We start from the raw sequence: 18,374 nt of genomic DNA on the forward strand, positions 1-18,374 counted from the left end.
TCCGCACAGCGCCATGGCTAGCACGCCAACACGCCAACATGCTAATCACCAACCATGGTTTCACGCATCTCTCCATCTTTCCCGTCTCAGCGCCTCTCGCCATTCGTCTCTCAGCTCAGCGCCCGGCGCTCCGCTCAGCATCTGGCGCTCCCACCAGCCAGACGAGCCTCTAATCGAGCCTCTAATCCTTCTCCACTCCATTCTCCGTTCTCCGCCCAGCGCCCAGCAAGAGACGTTCGACGTTCGGCGCTCCCATTCTCAATCCACGTTCGGCGTTCCAGGCGTTCCAGGCTTCCCGCTAGCCAGCTGACCACCCCAAACGCCCTGCCCGACCCATCATAGCCAGGGCAGAGCCAGGGGGTGTTCACCGACAAAGCACGACCCTCGAAATGGCATTGAGGGTCAGCAGCACCTCTCCCAGCAGGGAGACCCCTCCGCAATTCTGCGGAGCTCACGCGAAAGCCGCCATCGCCTCGGAAGCTCCTCCTCCTTCTAGCTTTAACTCATTTTTTGCATCTTTCTTTACACAAAGGGATAAAACAGTCCAACCTCTCAAAAACAGCACCACAAAAATCAGATTAGGAACACAAATTGAAATAGGGAAGAAAATGGTAAGTGAGCACCTGTCTACCCTAGACGAGTTCAAATCACCAGGACCGGATGGATTACACCCCATGGTTCTGAAGGAACTGGCAGATGAGATCTCAGAACCACTGAACTATATTTTTAAGCGATCCTGGAGCACCGGGGAACTGCCAGAGGCCTGAAAAGAGCTGATGTGGTTCCCATCTTCAAAAAAGGGGAAAAAATAGATCCAGGAAACTATAGACGTATCAGCCTGACCTCAATACCAGGAAAGATTCTGGAAAAAATAAGCAACGAATTAGCGAACACCTAGAAGTAAACAAAGTAATAGCCAAAAGCCAACATGGGTTTGTCAAAAACAGATCATGCCAGACTAATCTTACTATATTCTTTGACAAAGGGTGGTTTTAAGCACTCCGAAGGCGTCAGGGAAGCCTCCAGACGGTCCCTGAAGCCTTCGGAACGCTTAAAACGACCCTCCGAGCAACCCGGAAGTCACTTTATGTGACACTTTATACGAAGGGTCGTTTTAAACGACCCTTCCAAGCACCCCGGAAGAGTTTATAGGGGTTCCAGGGTTGGGGGGTGGGCGGATCAGGTCAGGAGTGATGACAGAGCCAGGTCACTAGGTGTGGTCGCGAGGGGAGGGAGTGGAAGGGAGGAGGAGAGGGAGGATATCGTTCCAACACAGGGCTTTTTGATTCCAACGGTCGTAGGGAGGGGCAGGTGCGAGGACAGATTAAGAACCCGTAGTGGTTTTAAGCGTTCCGAAGGCTTCAGGGAAGCCTCCAGATGGTCTCTGAAACCCCCGGAGGGCCTCCAGGGGGGCGGGGGGAGGCTCTTTTCGCCCTCCCCAGGCTCCTATAAAGCCTCTGGAGCCTTGGGAGGGCGAAAAAAGCATGTAAAAATGGGGGGTCGCGCATTGTGCGTGCATGCTCACTGGGTCACGCATTGCATTATAGGTGCGGCACGCCCGCACACGACCCCCCTGCGCTCCCCCCACTTGTGGTACACGAGCCAAAAAAGGTTCGCCATCGGTGGTATAGGTGGTACCTTCTTCAATAGTAGTAACTGAGAGGGATCTTGGAGTCCTAGTGGACAACCATTTAAATATGAGCCAGCAGTGTGCAGCAGCTGCCGAAAAAGCCAACACAGTTCTAGGCTACATAAACAGAGGGATAGAATCAAGATCACGTGAAGTGTTAATACCACTTTATAATGCCTTGGTAAGGCCACTTGGAATACTGCATTCAGTTTTGGTCGCCACAATGTAGAAAAGATGTGAAGACTCTAGAAAAGAGTACAGAGAAGAGGAATAAAGATGATTAGGGGACTGGAGACTAAAACATATGAAGAACAGTTGCAGGAACTGGGTATGTCTAGTTTAATCAAAAGAAGGACTAGGGGAGACATGATAGCAGTCTTCCAATATCTCAGGGGTTGCCACAAAGAAGAGAGTCAAACTATTCTCCAAGGCATCTGAGGGTAGAACTAGAAGCAGTGGGTGGAAACTAATCAAGGAGAGAAGCAACTTAGAACAGGAGAAATGTCCTGACAGTTAGAACAATTAATCAGTGGAACAGCTTGCCTCCAGAAGTTGTAAATGCCCCAACACTGGAAGTCTTTAAGAAGATGTTGGATAGCCATTTGTCTGGAACAGTATAGGGTTTCCTGCCTAGGCAGAGGGTTGGACTAGAAGACCTCCAAGGCCTCTTCCAACTCTGCTATTGTATTGTATTGTATTGTAGAAGAAAAACATAAATCTTTAATCACATTTATAAAGTATAAAAAATTATTAGAACTTCAGGGGTTTCTGAGTTGCATGGTGTTTTGATTGCAACAATTACTAACCCAATAACTATGTTGTAACTCTTTGCCAATGCAACTTAACAAGAGGACACATCCATATATTATATAATGAAAATGAAATGGGAAGAACACTGAAAAAGATAAAAGACAACAAGAAGGCAGATATAAAATTAATATTTCATTTTAAATTGTTTATGGAACTAATGTAAGCAATGAATTATTTTCTACAGGGATTATTCTGGAGAAATTATGAATAAGTAAAATGTACGTAGGTATAAATGAAAAACTACTGTCTTCCAACAAAAAAAAATGTGACATGGAGGATGGAAAAAGAGAATGAAAAATATATAAACAAAATGAGAAATGATTAAATTGAAATGAGGAAAAATATTAACTAGTTATTTGCAAAAAAAAAAAAGCATATAGACATATAAGAATATACAAATTCAAGATGATAAGGAGGTGCAAACACAGTGATAGCCTTGTGCCTCACCAAAAAGCCAAGGTTGGGCCAACAATCACAGAGGCCCCTGCGGGATGCATTGATCTCTTAAACAGTACTATACCTTCCTACCAAAATATTTGGAGAACAAATGTTGTGAAAATCTTTCCTCCTTTGCAATGCAACTTATGGCCTTACCAAACAAATACACTGAACTTCTGAAATACATATTTCATGTAGAATCCCAGAGAGGACTTTGAATCAGAGATACCTCCTTAAAGTTAAAAGTGATCTTGAATTTCTTCATTCAGTGTCAAATTCATGATTGATATTGATATGGAGCACAATACTGGTGTTGAAGGTCTTAGATGAGATAATCTTACATTTTAAATTGCTGCCGCTTAATTTGAACAGTTATTAAAGATTAAATGGCCAAGACTCAAAAAAGACATTGCCCCTCATTTTGCTACCATCTATTGTTACCCCTGCACATATTCCCTTCATCTACATTGTTGATTCCATTACAGATACTAATCTAAGCCAAAGGATGTATATGCTTTAATGTATGAGAAACTGTTCTGTGGTTAGAGTTCCTTTCATAAACTCTGAAAGCTGGAAAGAGTGTGTCACTGACAGTCATTCCTATTTTCAGAGCCTAATAAATATCTTTAAATGGCATTGTTGACAGAGTAAGATCCCTGGAAAGGACATAGCTGGAATATTTGGTTTTTAAATAAAGTCTCAGGCTGTGAGAACAGGGTTGGAGATCCCATACAACCTTACAGATTTGCCAATGATGCTTAAAACTTTGAGAATAAATAGAAAAAAGGCACATTATTATTTATTAAATGTACATGCTCCTGACTTCCAGTAAAAGAACATACTTCAAGAATATGACATAAAAAGAAATTGTACCTCCAGTTCATTGGGGGGGGGGGCATAGGATTTAAGCTTGTCTGCGGTATTAAATGGGCAAATCTTAACTGGTATATAGCAGCTTTTGGGAAGTTAAAAGTCATTGCTCACCCAAGAATGCTATCTGTTATCAAAGGACATCCATCACAAATCTGTTTTCTGTATAACAGTGAATTATGTTGATCACAAGTTATGCAGTGTCTAGCTTTAAACTCATTGAGCTACAACTATTTGAAAAATTGTACCTTTTTCTCCTTTCCTTTCAGTTCCTCGTTACCTAGGCATGAATGTATGTGTTACAATTGAGGGAACCTTAACTATGAATAAACTTCCGATTGCCCCTCTGATTATGGGGACTCACCCTGTTGATAACAAAGGGTAAGAAAAGAAGTAACACTGAATGCTCATTAATGTTCTATAGGACAAGGTCATATCTGGTCCCTTTTTTGCACGTTGCCCATTATATTCTTTTTAATGAATAAAATAGTGAGTTAAGACTCTCCCTCCCTACACATGTAATCATCTCTGCTGTGGCCTTCAGCCACTAAAAAAATTGATTATTATCAAATACTTTTCTTTTCTTTTAGGACACCCTCATTCTCCTCAGTTACCAGTGCCAATAGTGTTGATTTTCCAGCTTGCTTCTTTTTGAAGTTTCCAAAACCTGTTCCTGTTTCTCAGGCTTTCATTCAGAAACTTCAGAACTGCACCGGTAATAACTTTTGATAAATTCTTGCAAGAATTTTGTGGGGATCAATGAATTATTTTCATCTGTCATTAGATGGCAGCAAAGTAGCTTTTTTAAAATGCATTCTTATTCTTTTTCACAACCGAGACTGTATATTTTCCATGAACCTAATTAGAAACAGTCCTATTTTCTGCTGCTGAAATTCTCTTTTCTTAAGCCAAGCAAATGTCATATATTTATCATTATAAATAATTGTGGAAATATCATAGTCTGGAAAAGGATAGCATTTCATAGTAAAGTTGCGCAGAGTTTTGTGGTAACAAAAATATGCTTCATCTTTTTATCTGAGCTCCCCTGTCATTTTCTCCTGCCCTGGCAAGTTACCCATAGCTACTTTCTATACTTTATCCTTTTTTATTCCTCCTATGTTGAAAAAAAAATGTAAATATTTGAAAATCTTAATTTTATGTTGGAAGAAGAACAAGGGAAAAGGCACAGGTTTTCTAATATATTAAATCTATTGATGATTTATACCTCTTTATCTCCCAAGTGTAGTACTCTCTCGGTGGACCATGTTAATTTTTAGGTTGGCTTTATTATATGATTAATGATATAATCCTTGACTTCCAGTTGTCAGATGGGAATGTATTTGTGTATTAAACATTTGTGGCATCTGGGAAGATAATTATGGCAACTCCATAATGCAGTAAGTTCCTCCCTCACCCCCCCCCCCCTTTGGAGGAATTGCATTAAACAATACAATATTCCCTCAACTGCAATGTAATAACAGCTGTTCTTCAGTTAAATTTCTGGGGCTGATAATATTTTCTTTCTATTTCTAGGTATCGCGCTGTTTGACACTCCTCCAACCTATGTCCCATTATATGAGCTCATCACACAGTTTGAGCTATCCAAGGAGGAGGAGGAAGATCCTTGTCCATTGCACAATACTATGCGCTTTTATGCTGTAAGTTATCAAGTGAGAGAGTAATATATGAGCTAGGCAAGTTCTAAGTATAGAATTTTCTGAACACCAGAAAAATATTAATACATAGTGCTATAAATATAGTTGTGTTTTATTATGTAATGCCTTTAGGTTTGAACTGAGAATTTCATTACTATTTAACTGAGAAGTCCTATATTGATTTGAGATAGGTTACAACCTAATTGGGACCAGAATTTCCATTACTAATCAAAGCAATTGTTAAGGAAAATATCACATGACTATGTCACTTAGCAAAGGCGCATGCAGTTGTTAGGCTAGGACTTCTGACTGTCTCTGCCCTTTCGGCTACCTTTCATAGCATGAGGTGTGAGTGTGTGTACAGCAGCAGAATACAGCAACCTCTTATCTTGGCCACACTTGCAGGGTGACCAAAAGGGCATAGATTGGGAGGTAGAGATAGGCTGATTTGGGGGGGGGGGGGTGAGGGAGAGTTGAAATGGAGGCAGTTTGCACAGGTCAAGAAAACGTGACCACAGGACGCTGCAATAGTTTTAAATGCAGATCAGTCACTAAGCACTCAAATTTTGATCACATGACTAGGAATGCTGCAGTGCCATAACTTTGAGGACCTGTGGTAAGTCATTTTTCAGGGGCGTCATCATTTGAATGATGATGTTAAACAAATGATCATAACCCAGGGACTACCTGTAGGCTAATTTCTTCTCTCTTTTTTCATTTTATTTTCACCATTCTGGGATTAATCTTCTCTTAAATTATTCTAAATATGCCTACTTAGGCTTAGACCTAGAATAACTTTATTGTCACTTTAAATGCACACTAATCGGCATACATTAAAATGAAATTTTGTTGCATACAGCTCTCAAAGATTCACCACCTTCAATATACACTACATAAACATGACTAAATAAATTAATAAATATGTATGCACCCACATATATTATCTTACCTTGAAATAAGCTCCATAGAATTCAGTAGGATTTCTTCTCATAGATGTATATGGGGATCACTGTTAATTTCTCTATCATACTGTCCATTTTATATGTAAGAGCAATAGCACCTCTATTTTGGTGGTTCAGAATAAATCTGAAAAATTCTTTTTTAGATAGTAATTTGTTTTGTGTCCCAAAGGTGCTTTTTCAAGAGGCAATTGGACTTTCTGGTTTTTCTTTGAAGATGTTTCGCTGTATTATTTTTTTGAAGAAGCTTCTTGGCTGAGAAGCGAAATGTCTTCAAAGAAAAACCAGAAAGTCCAGTTGCCTCTTTAAAAAGCACCTTTGGGATAGTTTGTTTTGTGTTTTATTTGCTTTTTTCTTAATTTACAGAGTTATCTATTTTATGTACCTGAGAAGTATCTAGAGAGCATTATAAACACTACCCTTTTTTAATAGTAGTTTCAATGTCATACTGTTACAAATGTTACCAATTAAGTTTTCTATCCCAGAGAACAAAGCTCAGTAGGTCTGTAATAGTCCTCTGCATTTTAAAGATTTTCTTCAGTGTTCCAGCAATATAGAGAAAATAATCTCTCTGGTTTCCAAACTGGAATAGTTACAGAAAAATAGAAACGGTTAAGGACATTTTTTCTTCCTTTATCACACTCTTGTTGACATAACATTCTCTTGTTATAATAGTATAACATTGACATAATAAAGATAACAACATTTTGAAAAATCTCTTACAACATCAATCCTGTATAGGACTTATATTTTTTTTCAAACTCAAGCAATGCATTGTTATGGTGTATTGCTATAAGTTTCCAAGGGGTTCTATAGACCATCTCCCATTTTCTGTTTTTAAAGGGTTTTATTCTAACTTCCTCTGTTTGTCAGTTCTGCCAACAGCCATTTTGAAAGCTTGTAACTCTTAGACATCTTTTAAGATTTTATATATGTATGTATGTATGTATGCATGTATGTATGTATGGTTTTCCATCTATAATGTGCCTTTCTGTTTATAGTACTTAGTTGAGCCTTATCTTTTAATTAACTTTTTTCTTGCCAAATAAGTAGTATGCAATCTAAATTAGAATAAAAAGTATTATTTTTTGATGTCACATTATTTACCTGGAATGGAAATTAAAGGATAATTTCTTTATGATATGGGCAAACCCAGAAAAAAGCTCTTTCTTAACTGTGCTGGATTTAAAGCATTATATATTAATTCATTCCTGGAAGAGTCAGTTAAAATTTAACATGTTAGGAGTTAATTTTATTTTAAAATGTCTATGAAAAGTAAGCAGAATGTTAGACTTGTACTATAAGCCATAAGTAAACTCTGTAATGTAGATCAAAGCAGTCTTTTGCTGTCTTATGTGCAGGTAATTTTAAATTAGATTTTTTTTGTAACGAACCCAATTGATACTGATTGCTGAGTTTGATAGGAGTGGAATATTTGCTGAATTGAGAAAGGATGCTTTCAATGTTGTTATTTTGTCCCACATTATTAAATGTACAACGTTTGTTACTATATACATTCCAGGATTAGGTAGTTCTCCATTGGAATACATCTCCTTTACTTCAGTAAACACACACGGTTGTTAGACATTGTAAGAGATGTATGCTAAATATCTGAATGGTTCCCATATGATTATCGTATTTTTTAGAGTATAAGACACACCTTTTTCCCTCTAAAAGAGCATGGAAATGTTGGTGGATCTTATACAGCCATTTTTGGCCTCCCGAAGCCCTGCCCCCGCATCCCATTTTTGTGAAAAATGGGCCGTTTTTCACAAAATGGGGGAGTTTTTGCCTTCCCCCACTCCCCAGAAGCACTCTACAGGCTTCAGCGGGGCTGGGGGAAGGGGAAAAGCCTAAAGAGTATTCCTGGGGGCCAGGGAGGACAAAAAACTTTTTTTTCTTATTTACCTCTTCGAAATCTTGATGCGTCTTATACGCCGGTGCGTCTTATAGTCCGAAAAATACGGCAGTTTGGTACATTTTCTTTGTAAGATACTTTGAATTTTGGGAACAGTATAACTTAAATATTTTTAAATGTATAACTTTCCCCTGGATAAAATCTACCATATCTATATGGTCACTAGGAATTGAAATAACTTTGTGGTGCATAATCATAAACTTTGGCCTTGAAAGGTGATTCAGTTCACCTCTGTAAGGCCACTCTTTACAAAGGCATTTGCTTTGTTATATTCCCCCCTGCTTTATGTAATATGTGTTCATATATTTCAAATTCCAGGCCTTGCCAGGACAACAGCACTGTTATTTCCTCAACAAAGATGCCCCATTGCCAGATGGACGAAGCCTACAAGGAACCCTGCTTAATAAGATTGCTTTCCACCATCCTAGTCGAGTACCTCTCATTCTCAGTATGATCAGGCATCAGGTGGCCTACAATACACTAATAGGCAGCTGTGTCAAGCGAACTGTTTTAAAAGAAGGTGAGTACTATTGCTTCCTTTAAAAGGAAGCACCCAAAGAGCTTTTAAAAGACACCTTCAATCCTGGCATTGTCAAGTTGAAAACACACACAGAGGGAGAGGGAGTTTTAAACATAAATATTATTTTTGTTTAATAAACCATTTTAAAAATCCTGCATGCTTATTTTACAGGTACTTTGTTCCAGAAGAATAGAAGATGCATCTGTCATTCTGCTAGTCAACATATATTTCTGATGAACATTTTGTGATGTTGTTATCATATCCAGTACAGATAGTCCTCAACTTACCACAGTTCGTTTAGTGACAATTCAAAGTTATAACAGCACGGCAAACTGCTATGACCATTTTTCACACTTACAACTATTGCAGCATCCCCATGGTCACTTGATCAAAATTCAGACACAGGCAGCTGATTCATATTTATGACAGTTGCAGTGTCCCAGGGTCATATGATCATCTTTTGTGCCCTTCTGACAAGCAAAGTCAATGGGGAAGTCAGATTCACTTAACAGTGTTACTAACAAATGCAGTGATTCACTTAAAACATCTGTGTCAATAAAAGTCATACAATGGGGCAAAACTCGCTTAATAACTGTTTTGCTTAACATCAGAAGTTTTAGGTTAACTTGTGGACATAAGTCAAGAATTACCTATATTTGCATGCTATTGTGCATCTTTTGTCTCAAGAATTATAGTAGGTTGTATATCTATTTGAAAGATAGACAAGTTCCAGTATTGGATTTATAGACTTTATTTGGTTATTTGATTTGATTTGGCATCACCCAACTCAAAAGACCTTGAAGATTTTGAAGTACATGATTAGTACAAGCAGGCATAAATTCAATTTTTGCGTAGTGTTTTTTCCAGATGAAACTGAAAACATCTTTTGTAGCTGAAAATATCTTGTACAGAGAAAATTGGATAAAATTAGAACAGTATTGACATGGTGCCTGTATTTTAGACAGTAATTAGAAATAATTTAAATCATGATTTTGGCATTTTGAATTTAAAACTAATTTTATATGAAACCTACATGTATCAGTATTTTCCCAAAAAAATACTTTATGTGTTTGTTGGAGGCATGAAGTGAGTACAGAATATGTTACATACTTTGAGGAAATATTAAAAATAAGATAAATGAAATCAAATTACAGTTAGGGGAATTTGTTGTCTCTCCGCCAAGGAATCCAGATTGGCGAGTTTAGGATTTTTTCACTATAACCCTGCAGCAAATCTGTGAGATAGGTTAAGTTACAAATGGCAACATACGGCCGTTAGGATATTTTTAGACTGCAATTCTTGTCAGTCTCACCATTGACCTTTTTGATCTTGGCTAATATATAAATGAGAGTCACAGATAAGAGCAAACAGCAGAGAAAAAAACAGTCGCAATAGTCCTACAGATATCCCTTTCATTTTTGAAGAGACTTCATCTCAGAATTGAGATGAAGAAAATATATTAGCTGTCTTTTTATCATCAGGAATGGTTCTTCTACCAAGATTAAACATATATTTCACTTTCATTTGCATCTTTTCCTTTGAATTGTTTCCAAGAGCAACTAAATTCAATAGGAATAGGCAGAGTACAAAGTAATACAAACCTAAAAATAGCAACAAAATATATAGTAGTTTATAACACATAACAAATATGATTTAGGCAGCTATGATGAATCAGTGAACTGAGCACAGTTTTGTTCTATGCAGAGGACAAGGCAGTCTATCAGAAAGGGAGATGGTAGATTTCTGTATCTCCCAACAAATGTGCAAACCTCTAAAGAAATGAGCATTTTATTCTAAAAATGCAAAGCTTTAAGTTTTTCAGAACTCAACAAGCAAACAACAGTTAACAACCAATTAACTGAACCAGAACTGCAGTATTACTGATGGTTCTGTCATTCCCTAACACCAATTCTATTTGGGAAGATCTTTTATTAAATCAAATTTAACACACACACACTGATTTAGCTCTTTTTTTTTATGGGGGCAACAAATTATCTAATCTTGCCTTCAAATCTATTTTTCAATGTCGTAAATAAGTTGCAAATAAAAACATGAATGTTTCTTATTTCCTTGACTTTCATTATAAAGTGAATAGTGTTCTCTAGAACATCAAAGGCTTATTGATATCCATATTTAAACAAGTATTTTTCTTTTGGCTATATTACCAAGTTGTGTTTTGGTTTTTTTCAGATTCCCCTGGCATCCTGCAGTTTGAAGTCTGCCCTCTTTCTGACTCTTGCTTCAGTGTATCTTTTCAGCACCCTGTTAATGACTCCTTAGTTTGTGGTGAGTTGCAGGAAGGAAGAGGATTGGGACAAGATATATGTATAAACTGAGAGCCAGTTTCATCTAGTGGCTAAGACACTAGACTAGAAAGCAGCGACCACATTCCACTTTAGCTATGAAAACCAACTGGGTAATCTTGGGCCAGTCACATTCTCAGCCCAATTCACATCGCACGGTGGTTGTTGTGGGAGAAATTAGAGGAGGAAAGTGTTGGATATGTTTGCTGCCTTGAGTTATTTGTAAAAATAATAAAGGCAGGATACAAATAAATAAACTGGCATTGATTGAAAATTGACTTATTTCAATAACATTCTGCTTATGAATTCTTTCTTTCAGTGGTAATGGATGTACAAGATTCTACCCATGTAAACTGTAAATTGTACAAAGGGCTTTCTGATGCACTCATCTGCACAGATGATTTCATTGCAAAGGTTGTTCAAAGGTATGTCTTCTTAAACAAAAAAAATGATGACTTAAAACTAGTAAAATATAAAAGTGATTATTCAGAAATATATTCAAATAGCTTTCACCATAAATCTTTCTTTACTGCTTTTCTGTTTCATACACTGCTATTTTTCAGATGCTACTATAATAGCAAAAAAGCTTCCCACAGTGCAACACTATTCTGAATTTACTTTGCCTATTTTTTTCAAAGCTATACAACAAGATTGCCCAGATTCATATACTATATTAAGATATAATGTACTTCATTTTGTTATGGCTTCACATAGTAAATCCAGGCAATATAGATTGCAAGTAGTGATTTACAGGTTCAAAATGTGTATGAATTGGGCCACTAACTTATTCAGTGTATGATAGCATATAGGTAGTCCTCGACTTATAAACCCAACTGAGCCCAAAATTTCTGTTGTTAAGTGAGACAGTTGTTAAATGAGTTTGTCCATTTTACAACCTTTCTTGCCATAGTTGTAAGTGAATCATTGCTGTTAAGTTAGTAACATGGTTATAAAATGAATCTATCTTTCCTTTGATTTAGCTTGTCAGAAAGTCGCAAAAGGTAATCACATGACCCCAGTGCACTGCAACCGACGAATATGAACCAGTTGCCTAGTGTCTGAATTTTGATCACATAATCATGGGGATGCTAAAAAGGTCATAAATGTGAAAAATGGTCATATCTCCCTTTTTTTTAGTGCCATTGTAACTTTGAACAATCACCAAATGAATGGTTGTAAGTTGAAGACTACCTATAACATGCCTGTGAACCTAATCAGATATAATCACTTTCATGTAGAAGAAAATGTATATAACCCATTTTTTTTCTTATTCAGGATTGGCCAACTTATTTTATTGCTAGGGACTACACATTAATTGTATTATTATCTAATTACCTCCGAGAACCAAGAATTGTGGCAATTATGTTGTTATATTGCCAGTGGGAATAAGGCTGGAAGATTTGCATCTTTCTTTGAAACAGAAATAATATGGAGAGTTAAAGTACATTTAGTTCTCAACTTACAACCATTAATTTATTGACAATTCTATATTCCAACAGCATGAAAATAAGTGACTTACAACCACTTCTCACACTTATGATCATCATAGTAACCCCACAGTCACGTGATCGAAATTTGAGCATTTGGCAACCATCATGTATTTACAATGGTTGCAATGTCATAGGGTCATGTTATTGCCATTTGAGATATTTCCAGTAGGTTTCCGGCAAGCAAAGTCAATGGGGGAAACTGGATTCGTCATTCACTTAAAAACTGCAACAATTTTCTTAACAAAATCAAAATGTCAAAATCTGGTATAGCTCATTTAATAAATCTTGCTTAACAATACAATTCTATGCCAATTGTTGTCATAAGTCAAGGATTACCTGTACCTAGTACAGGTGCTTATTTTTGTTAAACAGAAATTGTAATAGAGCACAGTCTAGAAGGACATAGTATTCTGAACTGCATTCAGTCTCTTAGTTTAATATAGTGTAAAATAGTTGTGGCACATTTTATAAAACTATTGGGCCATACTTAACTTTGTTTTTACTACAGTAATAATTTATTGTTACTTTAACAAATCAGTATGTCTTGCTTTGTTCATTTGTTAATTGAGAGAAGGGGGATTTAAAAATATTTGGAAGGGATGGGAAAGATTATTAGAGAAAGGTCTCCATCTGTGCTTCATAGGAAGTTACTGCCCTGATTTAAAAATAATGCTTGGTTGCTCTTCATTTTTTATACAAACAGTTATGTATTGCTTTGTATTTTCCTAAAGAAGAAAAAGTTAAGTGTATATACTACTATTTATAAAGCATCTGAACTGAATTATATTCGGTTAAAAATGTGAAGTTAGACCTACCATTGTTCACATCTTTTGTGGTAAGAGTAGTTGTGCTGTTCCGAAAAAATTATTAAATAGTAGGACTAAATTTGCTTTTTACAACATTGTATCTTGTAGGTGCATGTCAATTCCTGTGACTATGAGAGCCATAAGGAGGAAAGCGGAAACAATCCAAGCAGACACACCAGCTTTGTCCCTCATTGCTGAGACAGTCGAAGACATGGTGAAGAAGAATCTTCCTCCTGCAAGCAGCCCAGGATATGGCATGACTACTGGCAACAACCCAATGAGTGGCACCACCACCCCAACCAGTACTTTCCCTGGCGGCCCCATCTCCACTTTATTCAGTATGAGCATGGGCATCAAAGAAAGGCATGATTCAGTGGGACATGGGGAGGACTTCAGCAAAGTGTCTCAGAACCCCATTCTTACAAGTTTGCTACAAATCACAGGCAATGTAGGTTCTACTATTGGCTCTAGTCCCACTCCTCCACACCACACACCTCCCCCTGTGTCGTCACCTGCAAGCAATACCAAAAACCATCCAATGCTTATGAATCTTTTGAAGGACAATGCTGCTCAAGATTTCTCAACTCTTTATGGAAGCAGTCCACTTGAGAGACAGAACTCTTCTGGTTCTCCAAGGATGGAAATGGGACCAGGGGGCAATAAGCAAAAAAAGAAAAAATCACGTGTGTTAGTGGATAAACCAAAGCATCAAACTGAAGATGACTTTCAGAGAGAGCTGTTTTCTATGGATGTTGATTCCCAGAACCCCATATTTGATGTCAACATGACCACTGACACTTTAGATACTCCTCATATTACTCCAGCACCCAGTCAATGCAGTACCCCTCCAACAACCTATCCACAATCTATACCTCATGCCCAACCCAGTATTCAGAGAATGGTCCGGCTCTCCAGTTCAGATAGCATTGGTGCTGATGTTACAGATATTCTTTCTGACATAGCAGAAGAAGCATCTAAACTGCCAAATACCAATGAAGATTGTCCTCCTATTGGGACACCAATAAGAGACTCATCTAGTTCAGGGCATTCACAAAGTGCCCTTTTTGATCCAGATGTTTTTCAGTCAAATAACAGTGAAAACCCATATACTGATCCAGCTGATTTGATTGCTGATGCTACTGTAAGCCCAAATAGTGACTCTTCAAATCAGTTCTTCCCAGATGGAGTTGACTTCAACCCTGATCTCCTGAACAGCCAGAGTCAAAGCGGTTTTGGAGAAGACTATTTTGATGATAGCAGCCAGAGCGGAGACGCTGATGACTTCAAGGGCTTTGCACCACAAACGATAAGTACTCTGGGTGTGCAAGTACTGGGGGGAGATGGAGGGGAGAGTAAGTTCAAGGCAAGCAGCCAAGCGGACACAGTCGACTTTAGTATTATCACTGCTACCAGCAAGGCTCTGGGAGCTTCTGATGTATTGGAGCATCATAGTGGAAGCCAGAGCCCCTTACTGAGTATGGGAGAATTGGGGAAAGATAAATCACAGAAGCGGGTCAAGGAGGGTAATGGATCTGGGAGTTCTTTAACGGGCCCTGGGCTGGATAGCAAGGGTGGAAAACGCAATCGCACCCCATCCAGTGATGGAAAGAGTAAAGAAAAGGTCCAGAAGCGGAGGAAGGTGGAGCCAGAAGGCAAATCTCCTTCTCATAGTACATCCACCAGACCTTTCACCCCACCAGCAAGCACAGGTGGCTCAAAATCTCCTGGAAGTTCAGGCAGGTCTCAAACACCCCCTGGGGTAGCTACTCCTCCCATCCCTAAAATCACCATCCAGATTCCCAAGGGAACAGTGACTGTTGGCAAACCTTCCCACGGGCAGTACACAAGCAGTGGCTCAGTCTCTTCTTTGAGCAGCAAAAGTCATCACAGTCATTCCTCCTCCTCTTCTTCGTCCTCCTCGTCATCGTCCTCCTCTTCGTCTTCCTCCTCGACGTCAGGCAAAATAAAGAGCAGCAAGTCGGATGGGTCTTCGGGGTCCAAGATGAGCGGCAGCCTCTACTCAGGCCAAGGCAGCTCTGGTTCAGGTCAGTCCAAAAGCTCCACCCAATCAGTGGGCAAGCCTGGGTCCTCCCCCATCACAAAACACGGCCTCAGCAGCGGCTCTGGAGGTACCAAGATCAAACCTCAAGGGAAGCCTTCATCGCTTATGAACCCTTCCATGAGTAAACCAAACATTTCTCCTTCTCATTCTAGACCCTCGGGCGGTTCTGACAAGCTGGCCTCTCCGATGAAACCTGTTCCAGGTACTCCCCCGTCATCTAAAGCAAAGTCCCCTATTAGTTCCGGTTCTGGAGGTTCACACATTCCTGGGACAGGATCAAGTTCAAGCATGAAGTCATCTTCAGGGATGGGATCTTCCAGTTCCATGTCCCAGAAGCCGCCTCCTTCTTCAAATTCTTCAATGGGATCTTCATCTTCCTTTTCATCTGGCAGCTCTTCCATGTCTTCATCTCAGAATCAGCATGGGAGTTCCAAAGGCAAGTCTCCAAGCCGAAACAAAAAGCCATCTCTGACTGCTGTCATTGACAAACTCAAACATGGGGTTGTCACCAGTGGCCCCACGGGGGAAGATTCCGTGGATGGACAAATGGTCCAGAATTCCAGTTCATCAGGCCACTCCATGTCCTCCAAGCACAATCTGTCAGGGAATGAATTGCAGGGGAAACGAGAAAGAAGTGACAAGGAGAAATCCAAAATCCCTGCTTCAGGAGGTTCCTCTGAATCTTCCAAGAAATCATCTGATTCAAAGAGTGTTGGAAGCACTGGAGTGGCCAAAATCATAATCAGTAAACATGATGGCGGTTCTCCTAGTATTAAAGCCAAAGTTACCTTGCAAAAACCTGGGGAAGGAAGTGGGGATGGCTTAAGGCCTCAGATATCATCTTCCAAAAATTATGGATCACCCCTGATAAGTGGATCAACTCCAAAGCATGAGCGTTGTTCTCCTAGCCACAGTAAGTCACCTGCATATACACCCCAAAATATTGACAGTGAGAGTGAATCTGGATCATCTATAGCAGAAAAATCCTATCAGAATAGCCCCAACTCTGATGATGGAGTTAGGCCTCTTCCAGAATATAGCTCAGAAAAGCATAAAAAACACAAAAAAGAAAAGAAGAAACTGAAAGATAAAGACCGTGACAGGGATCGTGACAAAGAGAGAGACAAAAAGAAATCTCACAGCATAAAGCCAGAAAGCTGGTCTAAATCTCCCATCTCTTCAGAACAGTCCCTGTCTATGACAAGCAGTGCCACCCTTACATCAGATAGACCATCTAGGCCCAGCCCTGATTTCTTGATTGGGGAGGAAGATGATGATCTCATGGATGTTGCCCTGATAAGGAATTGAGAATATTTGTAAACTGTCCGTGTGTGGAATGTTTTAATTTATGTTCTTTTAAAAAGTAACATTAAAATTGTGAGAATGGGTTCAAGTAAATCCAATCTGATTTGGACAGCTAATGGTGTGTGTGTGTGTGTGTGTGTATGTGTCAGATACACACACACACACATCTATATTGGAAGCCTGTCTACCAAGAGTCTGCCACACACACAAAAAAAAACCTGTTCAGTTGTAAGTCTGTCACTTGTTCACAAGATTGCATTCCTTTAGTCAGAGGATGAACATTACCTATTTTAATAGAAATAGATCTTCATTGCACCACTTTTATATTTCTATTGGTGCTTAATTTTAATCTTTTTTTTAACATTTAGAACTTGGTTTTTATTATTCATATTAGGTAGAGCTTTTCATTAACAGATTATTGGAAGCAGTTTAGTGCCTGATATTTCCCTAGTTCTTTACTGACAATTTCATTTTAAGAAAAAAAAACCAATCTGATACAAATTTACAGATAGCACTAATTTTGGCACTCATCCAAAAGGATGAAGTATTTTGATATAGATGTATTATACCTATAAGGTAATTTGACTTATTCTTTGTGTTATAAAACTAAATTTTTAAGAGTACCTGTGTTGGATTTCATGCCTGTTTCCTGTGTAACAGTTACACATAAAGGCTATCATTTGATGAGAAGCAGAAAGGGATGGTTTTAGAAACTCTTGACCTTAAACAGAATTTAAATACTTCTGATCTGTTTTAATTTTGTATGTACATATACAAACCACAAAGGAGAAAATTCTAATAGTAAGCATCATGTCCTTTTGCTTCAGTTGGTTGTATTTTTAACATTATGTACTGAGATAATATGGGTCCTCTGATATATAAGCCGCTCCAGAAATATTCTTGGTCATATAAAGGAGTCAATAGTACAGTATTTTAAAGAGCTGTGTTAGTTCCCAAGAGTTTGGCCAGCTCATTACCTCCTTTCACAGTGAAATAACCCTGAATGCATCTACGAAAAGCACCCTTGTTTGCACTGTTATATTTTGTCATAGGACATGTACTGAGACTCCATAGACTTCCAACATTACATATGCATCTGTTTACCAATCAATACTTCCTGTCTTCTATATTTTAACACTGACATTTGCCCAGTATTTTGAAAAACTGTGCAGCTCAGCACTGTATATGTATCTGGATTAGGCAATGGCAGTGTATGGCCATATCTGTACTGATAGATTAAACTGTGGCCTTAGAACTATGCATTCTAAATAAATTGATTTTTCCAAGGTATTATCTGGTTAATCTACTATTCTTGGATTCTGTGTATTAATGAAATATGAGGCAGCTTTCACTTAACCTGGTATCCTGCAAAATCCTTCCTGCAAAATCCTTACATTTCCAACCAGCTAATTAAGAAATACGGTAATTTTAGCCTTACACTTCTGTCAGTGCCAGCTGGGATAATGCTGTTCTAAGATACAATGGAGATAACACGAACTGTATTTTCTTTGTATTGCTTTCTTGTTTATCAAATTTAGAGCAAGTTACATTATTGTGTCCTTACAGGTGGTTGATGAATTGCACACAAGATCTATGAAATAGTAAGAA

The 18,374-nt window shown here is 38.5% G+C and overlaps 1 protein-coding gene across 1 annotated transcript in view; it reads left to right on the forward strand.

Annotated features, from left to right (window-relative positions):
- The window catches only part of MED1 (mediator complex subunit 1), a 40,613-nt gene extending 22,557 nt beyond the window's left edge, over positions 1-18,056 (forward strand). The window contains exons 11-17 of the mRNA XM_081932117.1: positions 4,018-4,129; positions 4,339-4,463; positions 5,282-5,406; positions 8,599-8,800; positions 10,991-11,086; positions 11,423-11,528; positions 13,508-18,056. Of these exons, the coding sequence (XP_081788243.1) occupies positions 4,018-4,129; positions 4,339-4,463; positions 5,282-5,406; positions 8,599-8,800; positions 10,991-11,086; positions 11,423-11,528; positions 13,508-16,769 (4,028 nt within the window). The 3' untranslated portion in view covers positions 16,770-18,056. The remainder of the gene's footprint in view (positions 1-4,017; positions 4,130-4,338; positions 4,464-5,281; positions 5,407-8,598; positions 8,801-10,990; positions 11,087-11,422; positions 11,529-13,507) is intronic.
- The last annotated feature ends 318 nt before the right edge of the window (positions 18,057-18,374 follow it).

This window comes from Natrix helvetica (assembly GCF_964273705.1).
Source record: "Natrix helvetica genome assembly, chromosome: Z".
Classification (NCBI taxonomy): Eukaryota; Metazoa; Chordata; class Lepidosauria; order Squamata; family Natricidae; genus Natrix; species Natrix helvetica.